Genomic DNA, 27,791 nt, shown 5'->3' with positions numbered 1-27,791 from the left:
TCCACAGAACCAAAAATTTCAGAAAAAAATTCTGGAATAGGAAACCCAAATCATCTGCAGTCGGTGTTTGGAGAGGCTGTTTCTGAATAGAATTGTTGGAATTGCTATAAAATCAGAAACCTTCTGAAATAAAATGGGTTACATTGAAATAAAGAAATGAAGTATATTGGTTTATACAAAGGAAAACAATTCTGAAGTGTGAAAAAATATGGAGATGTTTAAATTCAGTGATTTCGGGAAGTGTTTCTAGGAGGACGTTTGGAATTGTCTTGCACGTTTGATTTACAGGCTGCTGGGAACTGTTAGGCCTTTGCAGAATTTCTTCATCAGAGCAATCTGAGGGAGGGTGTTAATAGAGGAGGAAGGGGAACAGCTGTAAGGGCATTCTGTGCTTTCACCTCCCCCTAGGATTCATCTCTCTCCCCCCACCATGCAGGGAGGGTGTGTCAGTTCTGTTGACTGAGTGACTGGAAGAAAAAGCTGCCGTTAGGTGGGGATCTATGGGTGAGCAAGCTGCTTAGTGCACACTTTAGTTAAAAGACATACTCTCCCATGTTTGCAAATGCTCATAGCATTCGAGCAGATACTTAGTAAGTAAGAAGGATGTTATTACCGTTGTAACATGTTAATTTCCATCAATATCAGCCTTTAGAAATGGCACATTTAATTTGTTTTCATAATCAGGGAGAGCAATGTGGTGAGGGTACATAATAATTGGTGATTTGACCCCTGGGCCTTTTTCAGTATCTGTCTTGCTGCCTCCTGAAACTACCGAGTTGTGATGAACATTATTTGCGTGGTGGCACATGGAAAGAAAATAGAAGTAAAACCTATCAACCTCTAGGTGCAAAACTGGCTTTGGTGGCAGTAGCCTTCTCCCATCCCGGAGCACAGAGCTGTCTCATTTTTTTCACATTGGGAGAGGAGAAAGAAGAGATTCAAAATGTAGAAATCTTAGATGAAAATATCTTTTTAACTAAAAGTTTTTTCCTATAATGATTTAATGAAGTTTTTATTTTATGCCTAAAATATAAGTATTTGTAGGTAACAAGTCAAGGTCTTTTGAACTTTTTCTCTATCTTGGAACATTTGACCTGACAGTGAAAATTTTCATTTCTCTTTTGGCAGATAGTTATGGTTAACCGCCCACCTTGGAATGAGTTTTCATGCAGTGTCATTTTTTCCCCTATTCCTATTATGTTTAAATTGGTTGCTCTGTGTCTAGCTATTGGTGGTAGTTTCATAATTTCGTGACTATCCCTGTTGAATATTCCTCTCCTTTTCCTCAACTCATTTGTTGGCAGGAAACTTTCGGTTAGAGCAGCCAGAAAGCAAGTTGTTTTGAGTGCCTACTATGTGCTAGCTACTGTTCCAGGTGGTAGGAATGCAGCAGCCTCTAAAACCAGAGATCCCTGTTATTAGGAAGGTTGGGTTTTTACTCTGTTCCTGGATAGCATGTTTACAAAACCTGTACATTTTGTATAGAGTTTTCTGTGCTAATGAACAAGGACTGCATTTGTACTTAGTCTTGATTCATTAGGCTTATCTTTGTAATAATTGTATAATTTCTCTAGAAATCCTAAATAAATTGCACGTGCTTGTAACATTCTAAAACATGCACTTCACAGCAGAATACATGATGCTGAAAATTTGTAGATGACAAAACTTCCTGATGTGCATGCTGTGAGCACTGCAGACAGATGTACCTTTTCTTTGGAGAGCTAAACAAAAGTGTGGCTTAATGCAGGTGTCCACCTATCTTGAGGCCTATTACTCTGTTGATTTGCAGTGATTTAAACATCTTTTCTGGCTGGTTGCTCTGATCCTGAAAAGTCAAGCAGCATGATGACCATTTCAAATATGAGCCCTTTGATTTTGAAAATTATATGTATAATTAAAGCAGCATTTGAAAGAGGCTATATTTGAGAATATTTCTACTATATACCATATTGTAAAAGGTAAATAAATTTATGAAGTGAAACAATGTCATAATAACATTGAGTGCAAAGCTTGAGAAATTGTGTCCTTCTTGTTTTTCATTACTTCATGTCTCCTAATATTTCTTCTTCTGATATTATGGCTGTTTTTTGTTTTTATTTTACTTTTAATTATAAAAAAGGCAGTATCATAACAGAATGACATGTAAATTTAAAAGCCCATTCATGTTTGTACCTTCCTAGATCTGTTGCCTTCTTTAAGGCCTTTTCTAATTTACCTATTTACACATTTTTCACCTATTGAATTATAAAAAGATTAGTGTGTTATAGTAGTTAAGATCCTGAATTCAGGAGCTAGATTGCATAGGTTCATATCCCTACTGCACCACTTACTAGCTGTGTGACCTTGTACAAGTTACTTATCCTCTCTGTGCCTCAGTTTTCTCATCTGTAGAATGGCGATAATAATAGAACATAACTGAGTTTTGTAAGGGTTAAATGAGACAATACTTGTAATGTGCTTAGCATGGTGCCTGGCACATAGTTAAGTGGATCAGTATTAGCTTTTTTAAAAAAATGAATTCACTTACTAGTAGAATTAACATGGAACATGGGAATGAAACTATGTGGAGCACTGGATTCCACTGTGTGCCTAGAACTAAACTATTGCTAGAGATACAGAGCTGAATAAAACATGTCTGGGTAGTGGTTTGATGAATGGAGAAAGGGCTTTTGAGCAGAAACATCAGCATGTCTGAGGAAAAGCTTGTGTGGTTAGGGGTGCCTGGAAGGGAGAAGGAAGACCAGAAGTGTGTCCTGACTTGAGTGTGACGTGGAGGCCATAGTTTTAAGATGTGTGGTTTGGAGTAGTGCAAATGAGTGATAGAGTGGTGTGGATGGGGAGGTGGAGTTTGCATTCAATGCAGTGCTTAAGTCAGACTCAACAGGACTGGGTGGAGTCAGAGGCAGTATAATCTAGTGGTTTTTTCTGTATGTGCTTCATTTATTATCTGTTAATTGTTTTCTTATAAGTTATTGATACTAATCTTTTTTCTTAAGTCAGATTCATTGAGGTATAATTAGCATACAGTGAAATTGGCCTTCGGTGAATTTTAACAAATGTATCCTGTTGTGTAAGCATCACCAAAATCAAGACCTAGAACATTTCCTTTGCACTAGAATGTACCCTGTGTCCTTTTGTACTCAGCCCCGTCCTCTGACCAAACACATATACCCACAATCCTCAGCAGTGACTGCTCTGATTTCTGTCCCTATAGCTTTGCCTTTTTCAGAATGTCATATAACTGGAATTATGTGTTCTTGCTTTTTGCTTTTTTCACTTAATAGAACGGGTTCAGTATTCATCCATGTTGTTGTAATTGTTAATTGTTACTTTTTATTGCCTAGAATTATTTCACTGTGTGGTGAACCATAGTTTGTTCATCTGTTCACCAGTTGGTGGAAATTTGTGTTGTTTCTAGTTTGGGACTATTAAAAATAAAGCTCCTTTAAACACTCATAGGTGGGTCTTTGTGTGAGTATGTTTGCGTTACCTTGGGTAAATTCCTGGGAATGGTATTGTATGGTCACATGTTAAGCATCTGTTCAACCTTTTAAGAAACTGCTGAAGTATTTTCCAAAACAGCTCTACCATTTTGCATTTCCACCAGCAGTTCAAGTTTCTTCACATTCTCACCAAAACTTGGTACTGCCAGTTTTTCCATTGTAGCAATTGTACTAGGTATGTAGTAGTATCTGATTGTGGTCTTAATTGGCTTTTCTCTGTGGACTAATGGCATTGAGCATATTTTCGTGTGTCTGCCATCCATTTATCTTTGGTAAAGCATTCAAGTCTTTTACCACTTTCTCCCTCTTTTCTGGTGAGCTTGAGTTAGGAAACTATTTCTTAGGTAGGACACACACACAAACGTGAAACTATTCGTTAGGACATGAAAGAAAAGAAATTAATAAATTGGACTTTATCAAAATTGAGTACTTTAGCTCCTCAAAAGATGCTGTTGAGAAAATGAAAAGATAAGCCATAGACTGAGAGAAAATATTTGGCAAACGCATAGCTCCTGAAAGGGTTTGTATGCAGAATATGTAAGGGACTCCTACAACTCAACAGTAGAAAAGTCGGTCTGTTTTAACATAGAGAAAAGATTTGTCTGTCTTTTTATCATTGTTTTTCACTGTATTTCAAAAATTTGATATAGTAGAAACCTTGAATATTTTGTGGGGGCGTAAGTGGGTAATTTCTTTTTTGGTCTCAAAACTTAAAAGTTACGTCCCCAAGATCAGGAACAGGTCTGATAAAGTATCCATTTCCTCTCTGTTTTTTAAAATTGCTTTTTAAAGAATGGAAAGGATTTATTCAACTCTTCAATCTTTTTGCAGTTTAGTATGATGGACGCTTATAGGCTCTATAAAGCCAGGGATTTTGTTTGCTATTACCTCACATTTTTATATTACTTTCTGTGCTTAGCACAGTGTCTGACTCAGTAAATATTTCTTGAGTGAATGTTTGTTAAATATAAGGTATGAATTTTACTTAATCTTTCCATATTGTTCCTAGCTATCCCTGGAGCATTTATTTTTTAATTTTTCCTTTCCCTCTTTTATGATGCTAATTCTATTGTGTTTTTGTTTGTTAATTGGTATATTAGTTTTGTAAGCTCCATAACAAATTACCAAAGACACAGTTGCTTAGAACAACACATATTTTGGAGATCACAAGTTGGGCATGGGTTTTACTGGACCAAAGTCAAGACAGTGGTGCATTCTTTTCTGGATGCTCTAGGAGAGAGTCCTTGTTCTTTCCTGTTCCAGCTGTTAGAGGCACTCACATTCTTTGACTTGTGGCCTTCTAACCTAAGGGACCAGTGCCGTCCCTTAGCCTTTAAGGACTCCTGGGAATAGAGCCCATCTTGGGCCCACCTGGATAATCCAGGCTAATCTCATCATCTCAAGGTCCATTTACTATGTCAGGTAACACATTCACTAGTTCTGGAGTTAGGACATCTGAACATTCTTCAGAGGCATTATTCTGCCTGCTAAGTAAAGCAATGTTTATTAGTTGATGTTTTGCAACTCTAATGTATATTTCTGTTTTAATTCTAATATTACTGTTTTAACTTTAGTATCACTTTAGAAATAATTTTTATACTTCATAACATGTCCATTTATTTCATATGATAATATTCTAATGTCCCAAATAATGTTTCTCTGTATAATTGAGTTTAGCTTGTTGAATTTTGTTATAATTGCTGAAAGATTTTCCGCCCCCACTACACAAAGTTTTATAGGTATTTTAATTGGATTTAAGAGAAAAAAGTTCCTGGTACTGATACTCATTTTGCTGGCATCGTCCAGCCTGGCCTTGTCTTTCAGTTAGTAACTTTTATCTCTTACTAAGTGTTAGTCGCTCACTGGTACCATTCAGGTAGAAAATATGCTTTTAGTCGTGTGTGGAATGTGCTGTCATATAATTTTTGATGAAAGGGCTGTTTCTACTATTGGGGGAAGATTTTTTTCTCAGCGAAGAGATGAAAGAAGATGAAAGGAGATGAGAAAGTTTTGTTCAAAGAGTTAAACCCCATCTAGCATCAAGTACTCTTTTGTTTAACTCATTAGCAAATTTGTTCACAGGCTTGTGAATTCAAGAAATCTTTCATCTAGTAGAGTTAAAAGATGTTAAGTTAGTTTGGTGACTGCTCTGGATTTCCCCAAATTAAAGAGATTTGGAAATTGAGCTCTCTTCCAATAAATATCATTTTTAGAGGTAAGGACTTTTCTTACCAGCTTGGAGAAAAATTTTTAGAGAGAAATTTTTAGAGAGAAAAGTGTTTTTATAGAGAAGTCGGTACTAAACTTTAACCTATCAGATGCTGATTATTGGATCAAACTTTAATTATTGTAAAAGAGAAAAAATTGAACACACACATGATGGAAAAGGCTTTTTGTATATATAGTTCTTATGGAGATAGAAAGGCATTTTTTCCCTTTTATTATTATTTTTATTATTTTTTATTTTTTGTTAATTCTCACCCAAGGATATTTTTTCCATTGACTTTTAGAGAGTGAAATGGAGGAAGGTAGGGAGTGAGTGAGAGAAAGAGAGAGAGCCGCACACACACAGCGATGTGAGAGAGACACACTGATTGGTTGTCTCATGCCTGTGCCCTGCAGGGGCCAGAGAGCAAACCTGGTATGTCCCCTTTACTGGGAATTGAACCTGCTACCCTTTGGTGCAGGGGCCAAAGCTCTAACTGCTGAGCAACACCGGCTAGGGCCTTTTTTTCTTTCAGAGTTTGGTAGAGTTTTTAGGTGGTGTTAAAGCTTTGGTCTGATATTTCTTAATTATAATGATGACAGGTTGTCGTAGTTTATTTCTATACAGTCAAAATTAAGAGAGCTAATGAGAAAATTCCTCTGCATCTGGGTTTATGTGTGTGTATGTATATATATAACGTAGATACACTCTTACTTGTGAAAGGATTTGCAATGTCTTGGAATAAAATCAAGGGATAGTAAAACCCCAGCCAGATTCATTTAAGTATGAAAAGACTCACACTAAGTAATAGGGAAATGTGGATAAAGAGTAGTCTTTGCACATTTTTCATAGGATTAGCCTGAGCAATGCTGTTAAGATTGTTCTTTTAACCCTCCAGTGGCTTCTTTTTCCCAGTAGAATAAAATCTAAACTGCATTGCAGGAGCTATAAGGTCTCATATAAGAGGGGGTGGGCAAAAGAAGGTTTACAGTTGTGAGTATGCAAAACAGACTTTATTCTTGTACTATTATTTATTCTTGTATTAAAAGGGTGTCCCAAAAAATGTATACACACACTTTGAATAATTATAAAGGCAGTGTTTATTAAAATACATTTCATTTTCAAGATTGAGCTATCAGCTGTTAGTGTATACATTGGGGGGGGGCACCCTTATATCTTTCCATGCAAACAACTGTAAACCTACTTTGCCCACCCCTGTAATCTTCCTGTAATTATCTGACTCCATCTCCTACCACTCTGCCCCTCGCTTCCCATTTCTGCCTCTCAGCCCTTTAATGTATTCTTCCCCCTGGATGTTCATGTTGATGCTTCTGTCTTTGGGTCCAGGTCCCAGGATCAACGCTACTTATTCCGAGGTTTACCTGGACCACTATTGCAAAATGACTCTCTCCACCTCCTGCCACTCCCAGATTTTCTTTTTTTTTCTAATTTATTTTTTCATTGAATTTATTTTTTTTCATAGCATCTGTCATGATAGAAAATAAACATTTTCGGTTATTTACATGTTTGTCTCCCCGATTAAAATACAAGGTCTGTGGAGCAGGGACTTGGTATTTTTCACCATTATATCCCTGATTCCTAGAAGAGTGTGTAATGTGTGGTTGGTGCTTAATAGATATTTGTCAAGTGAATGCATGCATGCCAGTGGTGGTTTGTGGGGAAGAGTTTGGGGCAATGGTTGTTGCCTGGGTGTCTTGAAAGCCCAGTTTCGGTTGGATAGCATTCTGTGGTCATTCAGTAATGACCTTCACGTGTGTGGGAGAAGGGAAATTCATGACACCTGTCACTATGTGCCATTCCTCGATGAGATCTACTAGAAATACCAGGCAAGAATACAGCTGGATATCCTTGTGCTTCAGTTCCCTAATCCTCAGAAGTAACTGTAGTATTTAGCCTGGGAATGTTGCAAGGATTAGGTAGTGCATGTGTTATGTTATCACAGAGCCTGCGACATAGTAATTTTTAAAGAAATGTTAGCTATCACTGTGTTATTACTAGTCATCAACTTATCTAGCTCCTGGTTGTTCAGGCAAAAAGATACGTCAAGTACGTACTAAAGCAGAACCTCTACAGAATAGTATCAGCTTGCTCCCTGCCTTACCTTTTTTTAGCCAACTTGGCAAACTTGTGTTTGAGGTATGTATTTCTTTCCTAGGGCTGCCATAACAAATTACCACAAACCGGTGGCTCTGTTAGCCATACTCTAAACCCGTACTTTCCAGTATGGTTGCCAGTAGCCACATGTGACTATTTAAATTAATTAAAGTTAAAATTTAGTTCCTCCATCACCGTAGCCACATTTCAGGTATGCAGTAGCTAAATGTGGCTACCGTGGTGGACAGCACACAGCATATAAACATTTCCACCACCGTAGAAAATTCTGTTGGGCAGCACTGCTCTGAACAGTTAGAGATTTCTGAATAGCGCTTAGATTTGCTCTAGGTGTCTTCATATAGGTTTGTTTCTTCAATGTATGCTTGGTTATAAATTTGGAGTGGTTCGTAATAGCTGAATAAAATATTTTTATGGATTTCTTTTAAAAGTTCTGCAGCAGAATGACTCATTAATGTTATTTATGAATTGTTTGTTCACCAACTCCTTTTTTCATTGTCGAGGACATATGGAGTCAGTAATAGAACATACTGGGTGTCTTTTTTTTCCTGTATATTTATAACTAAGTGCCTGGAGGACACAAGATACTGTTTTATTTATTTTATTTGAATTATATGCCAGAGACTAAGCTCTTGTGTATTCAGGGCTACAATTTATAGTGTTAATTAAGAGCAGCTTTCCTTTCGTCCCCAGAAGAATTCAGTGTATTCTTCCTTACTGTATGAGTCTTGAGTTGTTCTCTCACTCATGATTGCGTTTCTTCTCTCCCCGCCTCTCATCCCATGCTTTCATTTTGTTTTGTGTGTTTTGCTTCCTGACGTCTCCCTCTCCCATTTACCTCACCCCCACCTTCTCTCTCTTTCTTTTGTGTCCCCTTCATTTTTTTCCTCTTCGCCCCTCTTCCTCCAGTATCCTCTTTATGAAAACTGGAAATGACGCGATATTTTCATTAAATCATTAATGAACTTCTCCCCTGCTTGTTTGTAATCAAATACTTTTAAAATCTTCTACTTTGGTAGACCCTTATTTTTAAAGTTCTGGAACTTCCTCATACCACCTAGTGATTAAATAATCACATGTAGGCAGTATTTATTTTTCTGCCATAAAGGCAAATGTAATCAATTACTTGTATAAATCAGAGGCTGTATTTTGAGCTGCATACATTCATGCAAATTCTATGTGACCATCAGAGTGAAAGAAAATCTGTATTCATTCACACACATACACGTGTGTATTTAACTTTGTGAAATTTTTATTTTGACATAATTTTACATTCATAGAAAAGCTGCAAAAATAATTACCATATACTCATTACCCAGGTCTCCAAATGTTAATTTTTAATAAATTTGTTAATGATTCTCTTTTTATGTTTATGCACATTTTTTCTGATCCTTTTTTGATAGTAATATGCAAACATGATGCCTCATATAACTTCTAAATATCCCTGTATTCCAAAATCAAAGTTATTTTCTTATAATACAGTTACAAAAACAGGAAATTCCTGGCCGGTGTTGCTCAGTGGTTGAGTGCCGACCCATGAACGAGGAGGTCACAGTTCGATTCCCGTTCAGGGTACATGCCTTGGTTGTGGGGGGGTGGTACAGGAGGCAGCTGATCAATGACTCTCATCATTGATGTTTCTCTCTCTCCCTCTCCCTTCCTCTCTCTGAAATCAATAAGAACATATTAAAACACACATAGGAAATAACATTGATACAGTATTATATGTCAGTTTGCAGACCATATTCATATCTTGCCAGTTGTCCCAATAATGTCCTTTATAGGAAAATAATCCCAATCCAGCTATCAGGTCTCCTTAATCTCCTTTGATTTGGAACATTTCCTCAGTTTTTCATTGAGTTTTATGACTTTTACATTAGAACATTTGACCATCCTCAACACTTCTTTGGCAACAACAGCTTTTTGACTTTTTTTTTTTTTTTTTTTTTTAAGATATAATTCACACACCATACAATTCTCCCATTTCAAATGTTTAATTCAGTGTTTTTTAGTATGTTCACAGAGTTATGCAGCCATCACCACAATCAATTTTAGAATATTTTCATCACTCCGAAGGAAATCCAGTATTCCTTACAATTTCTCCCATTTCTTTCACCGCTTTTCCAGAGGCAATTACTAATCTACTTTGTTTATAAAGATGTCCTATTCTGGCCATTTCATATACATGAAATCATTTAATATGTGACTTTTTTGGTCTGGCTTCTCTCACTTAGCATATGATTTAGCATATATCAGTACTTCTTTCCCTTTTATGGCTTAATGATATTTCATTGTATGGATATACCACTTTTATCTGTCACTTGATGGGACTTTGTTTCCACCTTTTTGCTGTTATGAATAATGCTGCTATGAACATTCATCTACAAGTTTTTGTGTGGACATAGGTTTTTGTTTCTCTTGGATATATATCTAGAGCTGGAATTATGGATCATGTGGTAACTCTGTGTTTAACCATTTGAGGATCTGCCAGATTGTTTTCCAAAGCAATTGTACTATTTTACTACATTTCTACTAGCAATGTTAGAGGGTTCCAGTTTCTCCTGGTTATTGTCTTTTTTTTTTCTTCTCTTCTTAGAGAGAGGAAGGGAGAGGGAGAGACAGGCAGACAGACAAACATCAGTGTGAGAGAGAAACATCCATCTGTTGCCTCCCGTAATGCATCCTGACTGGGGATTGAACCTGCCTCCTGGCTCTGTGCCCTGACCAGGAATCTAACCCGCCACCTTTTGGTGCACAGGATGATGCTCCAACCAAGCCACACCAGCCAGTACTTGTCTCTCTTTTTGATTATAGCCATCCTAGTGGGTATGCAGTGTTATCTCATTATGGTAAATATGTATAACATAAAATTTATTGTTTTAACCAATTTTAAGTGTACTATTTGGTGGCATTAAGTACATTCACATTCTTGTGTAACCATCACCATCATCTGTTTTCAGAAGATTTTTCTCTTTCTAAACTGAAAATCTTTACCTGTTAAACAATAACCCCCCATTCCTACCTAGCGGTTTTGACTTGCATTTCCTGGGTGGGAAGTGATGTCGAGCATCTTTTCATGTGCTTATCGCCATTTCTATACCTTCCTTAGAGAAGTGAGTATTCAGATATTTTGCCTGTTTGTAAATGATTTATTGTTTTTGTATTACTGAGTTGTAGGAGTTCTTTATATATTCTAGATGCAAGTCCCTTGTCAGATTTATGACTTGCAAAAATGTTCTCTTATTTTCTGTGTTGTCTTGTGACTTTCTTGGTGGTACCCTTTGATGCACCATGAGGTTTTAACTTTGACGATGTCTAGTTTATCTTTTTGTTTGTTGTTGCTCATTGTTTTGGTGTAATATATAAGAAACCATTGTCTACTCCAGGCATCATCTAGATTTATGGCTGTTTTCTTCTAAGAATTTTATAGTTTTAGCTTAACCTCAACTTCTTCACCTTTAACTGCTTTTAGTACATGTTATTTTGAGTCTTCTCTAGGGACAGTGCTGCTTATTCAGTCCATGCGCTGCCAGACTGGGAGCAGTGTTCCCTTTGGGCTATTATGTCTCCAACTGCATATGGAAACATCATTGAATTATCTCATAACTTATTCCTTTTATTCTCTGTCTTCTATCCTCAATGGATAATTTAATCTTTCACCCAAAGTCACTGGGTAATTTGACCAGCTCTTCCTTTCCTTACCCATGTCTCTAATGTCATGGGCAGGCTGAATATCCTTATGTAATGTCTCACCAACACTGTAACCTCTCACTTCCTTCTCAGCTCTAGTGCTTTCACCATTCTGTTCCAGCAACTTGTTCTCATGACCTCGCTAGTCTTCAAAAATAGTAAATGCCTGTGTCTATACTCTGATGATCATCTCCTATACTCCTCTCTTCCTTTCCTCTTGCCTCCCTCCTTCCCTCTTCCACTCTTCCCTTCATTTTTTCCTTGCTTTCCCCAGCCTTCAGCCACTTCATTTCTCACTTCTGTCTCTACTCTTCTCTCTATCTAACCTATTCTCCAAGCTTCATCTTATCCAAAATGCCTAATTTCCTTTCTTCCATATCCTTCAAGTCCATCCTATAAATCAGTGTTATTTCCCCAGCCCTTTGAACTATCCTGGTTAGATGTTCAATAAATGATGAGTGAATGAATGACTGAATGCTGGAATGAACAAATCTTGCATCAATCCATTTATCTAACTGTTTAGTTCCTACACAAGAATTGCTGGGCCCTAAGAAAAATTATAGCTGTACATGGAGTTGTTAAAAATTCATCGTCTCTAATTTCAACTGGTATCTCAATACTGTCTGGCTATTTTTATGTGTCCCTAGTTATCACTTTTTAAACAGGTGTTAACTTTCAACAGGTACTTTAAAACATTCAGTTTGTTCTTACTTAACAATATGCTTTCTTGCTCCTAGCAGATGATCTTGGTTTTTACTCTACGGAGACAGTTGAAGCCAATAGGTGGGGAACTTGGTTGGCATTCTCTGTGACTTCAGCAAGAGTACTTAGCATCTATTCCCATGCTTTTCTTCTAACCCGCTGTTTCAGAAGATGGTGACTTGACCCCTCTTCCATGCTGGGCTTGTGTCCCCACCTGTGTTTTGGATCTTACCCCCTCTACCTCCTGAAGTTATTTGTTCCATCAATTATTTCTTCTATCTTCAACTACTTTTTCTTTACTGCCTTTCTCCCCTCAGCATATACCCCCCCAATAAATACATAAATAAATAAATAATAAAACAGCAAACAAACAAACGAACAAATAAATAAAAGAGTTAAGTATGTTAACCTAAACCAAAACATATATACACTCAATTTCTTCTAGCTTCCAGGAGTCCTCTTTTTCCTTCCCCGTCTACCCAGCATTTTGAAATATAATCTGTATTAGCTGTTACCATTTTCTTTATTTGTTTTTCTCTTTCAATTACAGATGAATATGATATTATATTAGTTTCAGGTGTACAGCATACTGATTATACATTTATGTAATTTAGGAAGTGATCACGCCACCATTTTCTTATTTAAGATTCATTGCTAGTGAATTCCCAGCTTCCCCTCAGTCCCTTGACCCCCTCCCTGGTAAATCAGGCATACCTACTTTAGTCTTTATGTTGTTATCTTTGTAGCTATTGACACTGTTGGCTACTTCCTCCTCTTTGAACTTTTTGTTCTCCTGGCTTTGATCACATTCTTTAAGGGAACACATGGACTCTCCGTGGTTCCAGGTAGACACATCTCCAGTTAGGCAGGTTTGTTTGGGACTAAAGATCCTACATTCTCTGAGATTTACTTTCCCTTTGGCAGTTTCCCAATAATTATTGCTACTGCAAACACATGCTGCTCTAAGTGGTCAGAAACAGAGCTGGATTCAAGTGTGTTCTCACAAGTCTTGCCGTATTTCCTAGAAGACACTGAGGCAAAGGAATATTTTAAAGAGATTTGCCATTGCATTTCATATAAAGTGTTTTTTTAAAACACTCTTTTTTGGTCTCCGTTTAGGTGTTGCAGCATTGTTGTATAGTGAAGATTAGAAATAACATAAAGGCCCAATAATAGGGGACTGGATTAATGTGTGTTATGCTATATCTGTACGTGAGATACTGGGCAGTAGTAAAATGATTAAAGTAGGCCTGTATGTACTGATGATGTATAGAAAACAAATCAATGACAGGTCTTTTTTATATATCATTTATCTATGTCTCATAATTTGGAAAAAAAAAAAGAAGGAAAAGAAAAAACTACAGAACAGAACTGTATTAGACCCCCTTACGCACAGTTTTGCTTTTTGCAGTTTCAGTTACCTGTGGTCAAGCACAGTCTGAATATTAAAAAGAAATTTCCAGAAATAAACAGTTCATAAGTTTTAAATTGTGTGGTGCTCTAAGTAGCTTGAAGAAATCTTGTGCTGTCCTGCGCTATTTCACTTTGTGTCTTCTGGGATGTGGATCATCCCTTTGTCCAGTGTATCCATGCTGTATGTGCTACCCACCTACTAGTCACTTAGTAGTTATCTCTTTTATCAGATTGGTTATTAGAGAGAGACCACATTTACATAACTATTATTATCAGTACATTGTTATAATTGCTCTATTTTATTATTGGTTATTGTTGTTAATCTCTTACTGTGCCTAATTTATAAATTAAACCTTATTACAGGTATATGTGTATAGGAAAAAATATATATATATAGGATTTATTATTTGTGATTTCAGGTATTTACTAGGGGATCTTGGAATATATATATATACACACACACACACCCCTCATGGATAAGGGGGGAACTACTCTATATGGGGTGGGGCAAAAGTAGGTTTACAGTTGTTCATATGGAAAATAATACAATTAATAAATAATAATACAAGAATTAACTCTTTCATGTACTCATAATTGTAAACCTACTTTTGCCCTGCCCTGTATATAAATGTTTAGCGCTGGAAAATGTCTTGCTATCTACTCATTAGACTATCCTGAGTGATTTCATCTGAGGAGGGGAAATGGGAGGATGTTATGGGCTACTTTATTTCTGCTTTGTATTTCTATTTTGTTTGAATGTGTTCAGTGAACATGTATTCTGTAATAAAACAATGATGAACTGAATATTAACTTATGATCTATTCTTAGTTAAATCTCCCTATTCCTTTAACTTCTTAGACTCCAGTCTTTGCTTTTTCCATTTTCCTCCTAAACTCCAGCCACTCTAACTCAGTTTCTCTAGTGGGCGTCTTCTGATCTAATCCTGTTTATCCCTCCAGAAGCATTCCTACATCCCTCGGTCAGATGTTATTACCTTTCCTCTGTGATCTCCTGATACCCTGGGAAATCTTCTTAGTCACTGGTATCTGGGGCAGGAGCTGTTATTATATGACTTTGTAGTCCATGGACCTGAGCATAGTACCCAGCACAGGGTAGAAATTCATTAAAAGGGGTTTCAGTGTTAAACTAATAAAGCAGAGAATTTGGGGCAGATCCCCTTAATATCAGCATGTCCTTTTGTGTAGGTTGTCATTTTCTGCCATTTTTCTTGAGGCTCTGTGCGAAGATACATGTTTTAATTAAACTTCAGTTTATATCTCAGGACTTTTTGAGTTTATGTTGAGCTCTTCTAACAACTCCAGGAAGTTTATTTAAATGTAATATGATTTCTTTAACTGTCCCTAGAGGACAGGAGAGTGATCATTTCATGCTTCATTGTAACTTTAAACATTAATACAGAATATTTTTTATAATATCTCCAAATGCATTAATTAAAGGAAACCTGCATTTGTGTGCTTAGAAAATGTGTCACATTGACTCAAGCAGAAGGATAAACAAGTTAATATTTCTTCTCTGTGTAAATTGCTTGTCTAACAGTTTGTTTTCTTTTTAGGTTCAACAAATAGATCGTGTAGTAGAAGTTGTGGAGGAAACAATTAAAGGTAATTCTTGAAAGTGCGATAAGCAGAGGTATACGTTGTATATAAAACTTCCTGAAGGAGACTAACCTGGACGGTGGACTGGGCTGGAGCCCTGCTACTCTCATTGTGCTCTAAGCAGGATGGTCAGTCACATCTCCCGTTGTTTCCATCTTCTTAGCTATTTCCTTATTTTTTACTGTTCTCTTTTTAGACAAATTAAAAAAAGAGTCATCCACCATGGCTGTCTCCTGTTCCAAAAGTTGCAATGGCTTTTTTGGCTTTAAACCATCTGAGGTATACATTTAATACCACGTAGTTAACATTTATTGAGCATCTTTATGAAAATTTTTTTTTAGATACAAAATTATAAAATTTTGTCCCTGACTGCTTCATGCATTGACTGATGGATAAGAGGCATATCTTTGATTAGCTCTACCCTAGCTGAGAGTCACTGCCTTCATGATTGAGCTTGTTAAAGCCAGTGCTTCAGGGTGTTTGAGCATATTGTTGCCTTGCTTTTCTTCTGTTTGAGTACTAGGCACATACTGTCCACTCAGAAATTTTTTAAAGGAGTTAATGGTAATGAAGGTAACACAGGAGAAAAATCTAGGTGACCTTGGCTAAGGCAGTGACTTTTTAGATGCAACGCCCAAGGCATGATCCATGAAAGAAAGAATTGATAAGTTGGACTTCATTAAATTAAAAAACTTCTGCTTTGCAAAAGATACTCTTAATGCCTGACCAGGCATGGCTCAGCGGTTGAGCACCGACCTGGGATCCAGGTGATCAGGGTTCCATTGCCGGTCAGGGCACATGCCTGGGTTGCGGGCTTGATACCTGGTTGGCAGTGTACAGGAGGCAGCTGATCAATGGCTCTCTCATCATTGATGTTTCTCTCTCTCCCTCTCCTTTCCTCTCTCTGAAATTAATAAAGATATATTATAAAAAAAAAATACTCTTAAGAAAATGAGAAGGCAAGTCACCAACTGGGAGAAAAATATTTGGAAAAGACATGTTTGATAAAGTACTCTTACCCAAAATGTACGAAGAATTCTTAAAATTCAATAATAAAATAAACAACCCAATTTATAAAATGGGCCAGTGCCAAGACATGGAGACAACCAAGGTATCCTGAGAAAGAGGACTGGGTAAAGAAGATGTGGGACATACACACAATGGAATCCTACTTGGCCATAAGAAAGGATGAAAGACTGCCATTTGCAACAACACAGATAGACCTTGAGAATATTATGCTAAATGGAATAAGTCAGTCAGAAAAAAGCTAAGAACCATATGATTTCACTTATATGTGGGATATAAAACTGAAATTTGTGGACACAAACAGCAGTGTGGTGGTTTCTAGGGGAAAGGAGGTGTGGAGTGAAGGGGGCCTAATATATGAGTGACGGGAGAAGATTTGACTCGGGGTGGTGGGGACACTGAGCAGTATACAGATCTTGTAACATAGTAACCCACACCTGAAACCTATAGATCATAGTAATCAATATCATCCCAATAAATTTAATTTTAAAAAGCAGGAAAAAAAAGCTGAATAAATTCATAGAAAAAAAAGGGCCAATGACCTGAACAGAAACTTCACAAAAGAACATATACAAATGGCAAATAAGCATATGAAAAGGTGCTCAGCATTCTATGTCATTAGTCAGTTGGAAGTTGAAACAACAGTGAGCTACCGCTGCCCACATATTAGAATGGCCAAAATCTGAAACACTGACAATACCAAATGCTGACAAGAATGTGGAGCAACAGGAACTGTCATTCATTGCTGGTGGAAGTACAAGACAGTTTGGCAGGTTCTTACAAAACTAAACATACTCTTTCCATATGATCCAGCAGTTGCACTCCTTGGTATTTGTCCAACGGAGTTGAAAACTTATGTCCACACAAAAACCTGCACATGATGTTTATAGCAGCTTTATTCATAATTGCAAAAACTTGGAAGCAACCAAAATGTCCTTCAGTGACTGGAGAAAAACACTCTGGTACACCTAGATGGTGGAATGCTATTTAGTGCTGACAAGAACTGAACTATGAACCCATGAAAAGATGTGGAGGAAACCTACAAGTAAATTATAAAGTGAAAGAAGTCAATCTGGAAAGGCTACATACTCTGTGACTCCAAATAACATTCTGGAAAAGGTAAAACTATGGAAATAGTAAGAATGTCAATGGGTCATCAGTGTTTGTTGGGTGCCGGGGTAGAGAGCGATGAATAGCAGGAGTACAGAGGATTGTTTTAGGGCAGTGATACTATTCTGTCTGATACTCTAATGGTAGGTACATGTCATTATACATTTGTCCAGACCCATAGAATATATACCACAATGAGTGAATGGTGATGTGAACTGTGGAGTTTGGGTGATGATGACTTATTGGTGTAGGTTCCTTGATTGTAACAAATATACCACTCTGGTGGGGGGCATTGATAATGGGAGGGCTGTGTGTGTGTGGTGGGGGCAAAAGGATATATGGCAACTCTTTATTTTTTGCTTAATTTTGCTATGAACCTAAAGCTGCTCTAGAAAATAGTTTATTAAAAAACAATGAATAGTAAATAACATTGTGCTCAGGAGGCTGCCAAATGGCTTGCAGAGATATAATTTCTATAGGAAATCATAGAAGTTAAGGTAAACTATGTTTTTTTATCCTCACAACACTTCTGATGCCAAATGTATAAGTTTTCTACGCCAAGCAATTCTGACACTAGCTACCCAGTCAGTGCAGATGTCATAGGCTAAGGCCTCTGTCGTACAAGGCTGCCCACCACTTCAGATGTCAATTACAAGTCCAGATTGTCACCTATATTTCTGGCAGATCAAGTGTAAATTGAATTCCTATGGTTCCTTCCTCAGATTTGATAGTTTGCTAGAACAGCTCACAGAATTTAGGAAAGTCTTTTACTTACTATTACTGGTTTATTATAAAGAAGACAAGTCAGGAACATCCAAATGAAGAAATGCATAGGGCAGGGTATGTGGACAGGAATGCAGAGCTTCCATGCTCTCTGGGTGCACCACCCTCCCAGCAGCCCAGTGCTTTTACCAACTTTTATTTTTTTTGTTAATCCTCATCCGAGAATATTTTTTCTATCGATTTTTAGAGCAAGTAGAAGGGAGAGAGACAGAGAGACAGAGAGAAAAATGTCAAAGTGAGAGAGACACATCAATTGGTTGCCTTCTGCATGCACCCTGACTGGGCCGGGGGTCGAACCTACAACCCAGCTATGTGCTCTTGACCGCGAATCGAACCTATAACCCTTCAGTGCACAGGCTGACACTCTAGCTATTGAGTCACACAGGCCAGGGCACTTTTACCAACTTGGAAGCTTCCAAAGTCCATCATTTAGAGTTTTTCTAGAAGCTTCATTATATAGACATGATTGATTAAATCATTGGCCATTGGTGATTTAACATAATGTCCAGCCCCTCTCCCCTCCCTGGAGGTGGGGGTGTGTGTGGCTAAAAGTTCCAACCTTCTTAACATATGGTTTGCTCCTCTGGTTACCACCCCCATCCTCCAAGAATTTCCTCATTAGCATAAACTCAGATATGGTTGAATGCGGCTCATGAACAACAACAACAAAAATGCTCCACTCACCCCATCACTCAGGAAATTGTGAGTTTTAGGAACTCTATCCGGAATCAAGGATGGCGACTGCACATATGTTTTTTATTATATCACAGTATCACAGAAGGCTTATTACCTCCATGGTTGGGTTAATTAGCGATGGCTTCTCACTGAGGAGTTTGGGCTTGAGTGGATTTATTGGAGAAATTGAAGTTGGGTTTAATTGTAGGAGTCTACAGCAAGAGTTGAGTTGAAGATGAAGTTGATGGGGGATGTTCATTGGCAGGTCTAGTTTGAGGGTAGGAAGGCTGGTGAGTTAAGTCTCAGTAATACAATGAGAGAATTTTAGAGATGAAAGAAGTAATTTTGTAGGTGTCCTTAATTTTCAGATGAGGAAGCTGAGGTAGGCAGGGGTTAAATGACTCATCTGAGACCTACTGGTTAATAGAGAACACCGCCCCTCATTGAACTTCTGTTCTTTACTTTCTACTTCTATTGCTTATATTTCACCTAGACAGCACAAGTTAGTGAAATAAGGTATCCTTTAGCATGCAACCAGTTGTTTGTTGTCTTTCAACATATTACTTTCTGAGGCTCAATTTTCTCAGTTTAAAATGGAGAGAATTAATGGGTACTACTTTTGAGGTACCCAGAATACAACTTCTATTAATGTTTATTTCTTACTATATCTTTAATACCTAGACTACTAGAATAACCTGACTTTTGCTACCAGTGACTCTCTTTTCAACCTGACTGTATATAGTGCTACCATTATCCTCAAATTATTTTACTCTCCTTCATAGGTCTTCCAGTGGTTGCCAGTTACTCACCACATTAATCGAGGACTTCTTAGTGTGATCTTAAATACCTCCTACTGCATCCTGCCGTCTCCACTTTTTCTTCCATCAGTTTCATACGTACAGCTTTTGCCCCCATCTACTGTCCATTTGTTGTTCTGTTATTTGCACTTTGCTTCCTGTTCATCTTAGGGTCCCTCACAGAAGTGGATGTGGTCTGTTTGCCCCTCCAGATTCATTCTGCCCCCTTCTCCACCTGCTGCCTGCCCTGGGGCTGACCTGTGTAGACTGCATCAGTAGGTCCTCACTGTCTGGCACCTGATTGGGTTTAGCTCACTGGAGGTTGGAGATGTGACCAGAGCAGGAGACAGGAGTGTGTATTCCTTCTCACCCCTCCCTCCCTGCTCTCCCCTGTTGGTTGCTTCTCTCACCCATGGGCCACAGCTTCCGTCAGGTGGCTCCCTCTACTCATCTGTCTATCCAGGTTCCCGTAACTCTTCCCTCCCTTTGATTTTGCAGGCCCAGGAATAGAAACAGCACTGCATTGTTGCTCACCTTAGAGTACCACATTGTCTCTGCTTGGTTTTGCTAACCTTGCCAAACTTTAGTCAATAGTCCCTTTATTAAAATCTCTTCAATTATGCAGTGTGCCATCTGCTTTGCTGGGACCCTGATTGATAAATGCTCTGTGGAGAAGCAAGACTCTGCCCAGAAGGGCCAGATGGAATACAGCCTGACAAGAGGATTTTGCCATAACTGTCTTGTTTTCACATTTGATTCCTGTTGGGCTCTCTTCATATGTCTTCCTTGAAGGGGATTTGGACAGACAGCCCCTTCCACAGCCTGTTTGCATTCTTTTTATTGCTATCCTTATGCTATACCAAGTAATGTTTTAGAAAATGTATTAATCAGATACATTGATGCTGAAAGCATTTAAATCTCTAGTAATTAACATAAAGCCATGCAAAGTATATTCCATTTGTATCTGTCTTAGTTGGAACAAAATGAAAATTTCAAGTTTTGAATGAAACCTCACCATTTCAGTAGTGGCCTGAAAATTTCACCCATTTTATAACATTTGTTTTGGGAGAGACCAGATTTATGAATTTAGGATTTTCTCTGTATCATCTTAAAAATGCAACAAGATATGTAACTGAATCTAAGGGAAGAAATACAGTGTTTAAAGGATTTAAATTCATTTCTTTTAAAAAATACTCACATAGACCTTATTCTTGGTTTACAAGATCATTAAAATTTTTTGTATGAAAGCTCTGAAGGGAATATAAATCTTTACCTCTGATATGTGTACATGAAGTCCTCAAAGCAAAACAAATATTCTCTGTAAAAGGTGGCCTAACTGGATAATTTAAACCAAATGAATGCAAGTAAATATTGCCTATTGAAATTAGAAAAATGTTTTTACTATTACGTCATATTTCTTCCCCAGTCAACCTCTAATAAAAGAGGTCTCTATTGTTATTAATATATTTTCTGGTATTTTATTCATTCTAATTCCAAATGCCTCCAGTGTTGGTAATTCAAGACTTTCCCAATATGGTACAGTCTGCAAGCTTAATTGATTTTCTGTTTTCCTCAACTTCTCAGTAATTGATGCGATCTTGGATTAGACTTATCTAAATTCCTAGGGTACTTCACCAAACAGCTCTTTCTTATTTAACACATTGCTATTAATCTTCACTCTGTCAGGTTTTGTACTTTGCATTTGATGCTAATTCAGAGCATAAATTCTTTGTAAATTGAGACTGGAAGGCAGAACTATATAAAGCGTGGTTTCGTCATTGTTAGTCATGGGGGACTGCCCTGTAGAGTCCAGTGGAGAGGGACTTGAGGATGTTTGCCCAGCATAATGATTAAGGGACTTGAGCTTGGATAATGGATATTTCACATCTGTGATAATATTATACTACAAAAGTACTTTTGCATTTTCAATATTTGTTTTCAGTAAACATAGTATTTTCAGAAGTAAGAATAGGCACATTTCTTTATAACCAAGCAGCAAAGTTCTACCATAGGATTTCAATTGCTTTTTCACATCACTTTTTTCTGTATCTTGTTTGAAATGATGACTGGAAAGGACTGTCTGTTAGAGAAACCACCATGTCATTTCTTGTCTGTATTTCTATGGCATCATAACTTTATTAGCCAAGTTGTCAGTCCTGTTTCCAGCCACACACACAGTGAACAACAGTATTACGTATCTTGTAGAAAATATACAGTAGGTGCCCTTGAGTCTGTTTTAATCATGGTAAATTGTCATCATGTTTACTTTTCTTTTTGGATAAAAGCAGTTAAGTAACTTTAACTTTGTGTAATATTTTTTCAGCCATCAAAGCTTTTAAAATTCAAATAAACGTTCAGACAGGTCCCTCAGGTGGGTCCTGCTGCTTTATGGTCACTTCAGAGTGTTTCATGTTTTGGTTTGTCTTGAATTTAAGTACACTGCTTTAACATGTTCATCACTTGTCTTTCCTTTTCTATTTAAAGATGCTTTTCCTTATGGTTTGAAACCACCTTTTATTATTAATGGGATTTATTTATATGAAGACTTGGGCATTTCATTAACTTTTGATTTTTTTATTCTGGGGTGGGGAGGGTGCATAGCATTGAGTAGTTCCTTAGGTTGATGGTTTTGCCTTCGTTTTCACATAACACACAGTTACAGTGGTTCACTGGACTTGATTGTTCAAAACAGGAAAGGAAATTACTTTAAGCTTGAACGTCTCAGACTTCTCATGACCTAGCCCTACAGTTAGTGGTCCACTGATCTATCTGGTAACGTAGCCCCATTCTTCCTGGTGTAAATATTAACAAGGACGTGCCTACTGTGAAACTGGGCTTCCCCGTTAACTCTTGCAAATCTTGATAGTGCTGTGGCCGACTGCATGGAGGCAAGACTACAAGTATTGTTGAATTCTCTAGAAATGTTTTATTTAGTCTAGACTTCTGTCAAAACTGTTAATGTAAAGTAGTTTATTAAGTTGGAACATCCTGATGTTAAAGTTTGTGTATTAATCATTTTCACCAGATATTTGCTATTTTCAGATAACAAGAATTCTGAGTACCAAGGTTCTCATTTCTACTTACTCTAATAGGAATTATTTAGTAAAGAATGCCAAGTAGATCAATTAATCCTGTTTCGAGTCTCACATAGAAAACATGAAAAATAATATAAAGAAAGGAAACTTTAATGTACTTAAATTGTTTAATGTAGAAGGCTGTTTCCTACTATGTTATTCCTTTTTTGTGAGTAACTTGAAGAGAATGGGCATGTGGTACCCTGCTTTCATGCTCTGCATGCATATCCTTTGCTTTAGTGTGCATGTGGGAAAGTTTTAGTCTTCATTAAAAGAATCTACTATTTTTGTTTAGTAAAATGTAGTGAGAATAGTTGGGAATATAAACATAGAGGAAATAATATTAGAAGCTTCACTGCATTTTTCAAATAGAGGGTGGAGTTGTAGGTTAATTGTACTTTGTGTTTTGGTGACTGTACTTAACACAACAGTAAATTGTGTTGTATTGGTCATTCTCCTTTAGCACTTTGTAGCCGGGTTCCCTAAAGGTAGAAATATAAAGTGTACACCAGGTCATCTTAGAGGTATAATGTAATATCTAAGAGTTCCATAGCAAAATAAAATATATAGAAAAATTGTGATCATCCTTGAAAAATTTATTTAAAAACAAATATTTTTTATCACCAAAGTCATATTGCAGGCATGTGAGACAACTTAGAGTAACTTGATGGCTCACATGTGACTAGACAAAAAATTTAAATCTGATTATCTCAGTTTCTTGAAAAATTTGTTTGTCAGAAAATTTTACTTCATCAGTAGGATGTTATTAGGTGATGTTACCTTTACTTAGCAAACCTAATATTGTTAGTAATCGATGTAGAGAAAGAATGCTGAATTGATTTTAACATTTTGTATGTAATGTTTGGAGATGTACATCTTTTTTAACACTCTATAGAGCTTATAGCATATATGTAGCAATTACTTCTGAGCAAGAATAAATACCAATTTCGTTTCCTTATTAGTTTGAGGGGGGAAAACTAATTTGCAGACTCTCTAGTTAGAATATCAACTATGGATGGATTTTTAAGAAGTTTATCAGTACTGCTGTTTTATAACAAAGCGTACATTTTATTGAGTAATAAAGAAATAGTAATTGAAATGTCCTTATAAAAGATGGTTCCTAACACACTAAATCTTTATTGTAACTGAAAATTCAAGTGCACCATTACTTTTAGCTGCACTGTCTGCTTCTGACAGGTAAGACTCCTAGACTGAGAATACGCAGAGCTGTGCTGAAACACTTGTTTTCTTGCTAACAGGTCAGATTTAACAACCCACACAATCTCTCTGGTTCTCTGTTTCCTGTGCTGTAAATTGTTATGACCTGGAAGGTACCTTCAACTCAGAAAGTCTAGGAATATTCGAGTCTGCAATATAAAGCCGAGTTTCAGAGTCTGACATTAGAAGGAAATACTGACATTTTGGATAGTGATCTCTAGGAAAAGGTATTCAAATGGGACTAGCTTTTTCTCTCATCCTAATCTCCACATGTTATGTTTTATTTTTCTTTCCCCTTGCCTCTGAAATGAAGTTGAAGATGTTTGTGGCAGACATGCCATGCACTTTTCTTTGCTGTATCTCTGTGTTCTCCAGGGGAGAGGGTCTCGAGGAAAGCACTGTTCTCTGACTCCTTGGCCTTGACCCCATGCAGTTGTTATGCCATCCTGGGTGATGATAGACACCACTTCCCAGTGCTTAAAGAGTTTTGTGCTTCTTTGAAGCAACTTTTAGTTCAACCCTGGGCGAGGCTTATCTTCAGGACTTTGAGACGGACAGTTTTAGTCTTGGTGACAGATTGCTGGAGAGGAAAATTTGAGTGGATTTAATGTAAAGTGAAGTTAGCACCTGGAGTTGTGATTCTCAAGGGTGTTTCCTGGAAGAGATGTGGTGACTGAAGGGGACTCCTAGCCAGAGAGGGAAGAGGGCAGGGTGGTTTGTCAGAGCCTGGGGGAGCCCAGGGTTGGAAATTTTGCCATATGGCCCTTCACCTAGATTCATTGCCATCATGAGCCCCTGTGACAGCTGGGTAAGGAGTGCATCATTCAGGTGTCCCAGGATGGGAAGCAGCCATGGTTCTCTACCTGGGCTCCCTAGGCACATGTGCTACGACTTACACAGGACCACCTGCAGTTCGGGGAACACCACTGCTTTCTTCCCCCTCTTCATAGTCAGGAAATTGTATCAGGATGCAAGTGAGTGATTTAATGTGGTTGTTGAATCTACTTTAACTTATACATTTAAAAATCATTTGCAAATTTATCATCATCAATGCAATTATTTGTGACCTATTTCCCAGCCCTCCAGAGCTTTAAAAGTAAATGGGAGATTAACCAAAGAACTTATATGTATATATGCAAAACCCATGGACACAGACGATAGTGTGGTGAAGGCCTGGGGAAGGGGGTGGGTGCAGGGTAGAAGAGGTCAGTGGGGGGAAAAAGGGGACTATCTGTAATTCTTTCAACAATAAAGGTAAATTTAATAAATAAATAAATGGGATCTGACTTTAACTTATAATGTTTGAAAGTTTTGAAAATCTCCTGGCCTTGCTTTGGAGAAACACCATTAGCACTATGGGTCCTGATAGGATTACAATTTTATTAATTATAGTAGCAACTGTAATTAACTTGTCTTTAGTTCTGTGTAACTTACTCCATAGGAACCCTAGCATCACTGATTGTACAGCTAGGCAGTGGTGTCATATACTCTTAAACCTAGTCCTCTAATCCCATGTTCTTTACATTTGCTTAAGCTGCTTACCTTGAATGGAGGAAGTGAGAAGTCAAGCTCGTTTATTATGATTTCCTTTCCTCAAGTCTATTGTTTCCAGTCACTGCTCACCCATTTCTAGTTCCCTTTCATATTCTTGCTTATACATTTTGTTCCTTCCCATTTCTTGTTTCCTTTTTTATCTCTTCCCCCCTAATCTTTCTCTGAGTTTTACTTGCCATTTTATTTTGCGCCAACATATGAACTTTTTTTCTTTAAAAAAAAAAATGTTGATTTCAGAGAGAGGAAGGGAGAGGGAGAGAGAGAGAGAAACATCAATGATGAGTCATTGGTTGACTGCCTCCTGCACACCCCCAACTGGGGATCGAGCCCGCAACCCGGGCATGTGCCCTGACCGGGAATCGAACCGTGATCTGGATCCTAGGTCGATGCTAAACCGCTAAGCAATGCCAGCCAGGCCATAAGAACTTTTTTGTAAGGAATTAATAAATAGTTGTTATATTTACAAAAAAAAAAGTGAATAGAATATTTTAGTCTTGTTATAAAGATGCTTAATTTAGGAAATGAGTAAGTAAAAGTATTCCTTAACTGTAAGCAACCAATAAAAAGCTAGTCTAACCAATAAAAGGCAGAAGAAGATATTCTATAGAAAAAATTCTTTGGGGTATGTTTTTTAAGGGTAATTATTGAAGGTTTTAATGTGAAGCACACTTTATGCAGTTTTTACTGACAAATGATTAGGTTACTAAAATTCCTTCACATTTTTTAAGGATATGGCCTATGTTCTCAATCCTAGTTTTGTATGTAGACAAGATAAATATTGAAGCTGTAACTGGAAGGATTTTAATGTAGATAACTTTCAGTCTTTAACATTTCATAACCAATATTGTAATTCCCTAAAGTTAAGTTTTAAAAATAAATGTTTGACTAGTCTTTGGATTAGAAGGAAGAGTGCATCTTAGGCCCACATAATTTTAACCTCATAAATTATCTTTCGAATCATTTTCATGTTTGAAGGTACAGTTTTTCAAGTGGGTCACCTTTGTGCCAAGTCTTAGTAAGTCTTTTCAGTGAAGTTGGTTTTAGTGATAGGCTGGTTCTAAGAAGTGGGAAATGAACAAAAGCAGGAATTCTAGCAAAGCACTGTGCTTGTTGTTAGTAGTATTGTGTCAAATGTACTGTGATATATATAGTCATGTATATAAAGTATGTCCTGCTCTCTCAGCCTCCCACTCTAGTCACCCCTCCTTGACACCTTTCCTGATCTTTCCCCGAAATTTGACCACCCCTCATGGTGTCTCACTGTTCCCCAAAATATTGACCAGACCATCAGTGACACTTCATTCCAATTATTTGTTTACAAGTCTGTTTTCCTTGAGACCTTAAGTCCCTTTTTAGGGCAGCAGGGATGTGGTGGCTCAGGACAGAATAATTTTTTTTTCAGGGGCATATTTCAGAAGTCTTTATGTTGTAAGTCAATATAGATAAAATTATATTTCATACCCCATTTTAAGATCACCCCATTTTAACATTTTAAAGTTTAGTATGGTGAAACTTTTGTTTGTGTTATGTATATGCATTAATGTATTGTGTTATGTCAAGTGCTCATCTTTGTTTTTATTAAACATTTCTATATTGATTTTATTGTTGCCATTTCTACAGAAGGGCCATGGTAGCTCTTATGTAAGAGAGTGTGAATTTAAAGCCAGCAAGTAAGCTCCAGCTGCCCCCTTCCCTAACCTCCTCCCATTTCGATTGCCTTTGTACTACTGCCCGCAGTGCAAATGTGTTCCGCTCATCACAGTGAGGAAATGAAACACAATAAGGACAGACAGGCATTTTTTAAGGTTCATAGATGGGACAACTTTCTAACTTTCTCTGCTTCCCATCTCTCCTCTGTCACATTTTATGGTAACTTGAGTTGAATAATAGCAGGAGGAAACTTGGAATTTTCATTCCTGATTTAAAGTGGGAATTTGAGCTTCAGTTTTTAAAAGTCAAATGTGGCTTATGAGTTCCTTATGTCTTGTATTTTAATGTTATTTTGTAGCTGCTTGGATGTCATCTATTGTAAGATCTGCTATCTCTGCTTTTATCTCTTGGTATAGTGATCTTGGGAATAGAGGTTTGAGGCTGAGCAATGATTAAGTTCTTCATTGCTCCCATGGATGCTTTACATACTGAAACCGAAGCATACATAGCCTTAGTGCTGTAAACTCTAAAGCCTTGGAGCTGCTTAATGCATTTAGAATTCAGGAATGCCTGTGGTAGCAAGACAGCCAGTGACCCGAGGAGTTCTTTTAAGGGTCTGTACTAGTGTGGCATTATCGACA

At 37.4% G+C, this 27,791-nt stretch overlaps 1 protein-coding gene across 5 annotated transcripts in view; it reads left to right on the top strand.

Annotated features, from left to right (window-relative positions):
• Nucleotides 1-27,791, top strand: part of CDKAL1 (CDKAL1 threonylcarbamoyladenosine tRNA methylthiotransferase) — a gene marked incomplete at its 5' end in the record, with an annotated part of 552,436 nt that overhangs the window by 153,976 nt on the left and 370,669 nt on the right. For all 5 annotated transcript variants that reach the window (XM_081143988.1, XM_081143989.1, XM_081143990.1 and 2 more), the window contains one exon: nucleotides 15,221-15,269. In XM_081143988.1, coding sequence (XP_081000114.1) covers nucleotides 15,221-15,269 — 49 coding nt within the window. The remainder of the gene's footprint in view (nucleotides 1-15,220; nucleotides 15,270-27,791) is intronic.

The sequence above is a fragment of the Miniopterus schreibersii genome (genome assembly GCF_964146895.1).
Source record: "Miniopterus schreibersii genome assembly, chromosome: 8".
Taxonomy (NCBI): Eukaryota; Metazoa; Chordata; class Mammalia; order Chiroptera; family Miniopteridae; genus Miniopterus; species Miniopterus schreibersii.
Note: the sequence above shows the minus strand (reverse complement) of the source record. Positions and strands in the feature narration are given on the sequence as shown.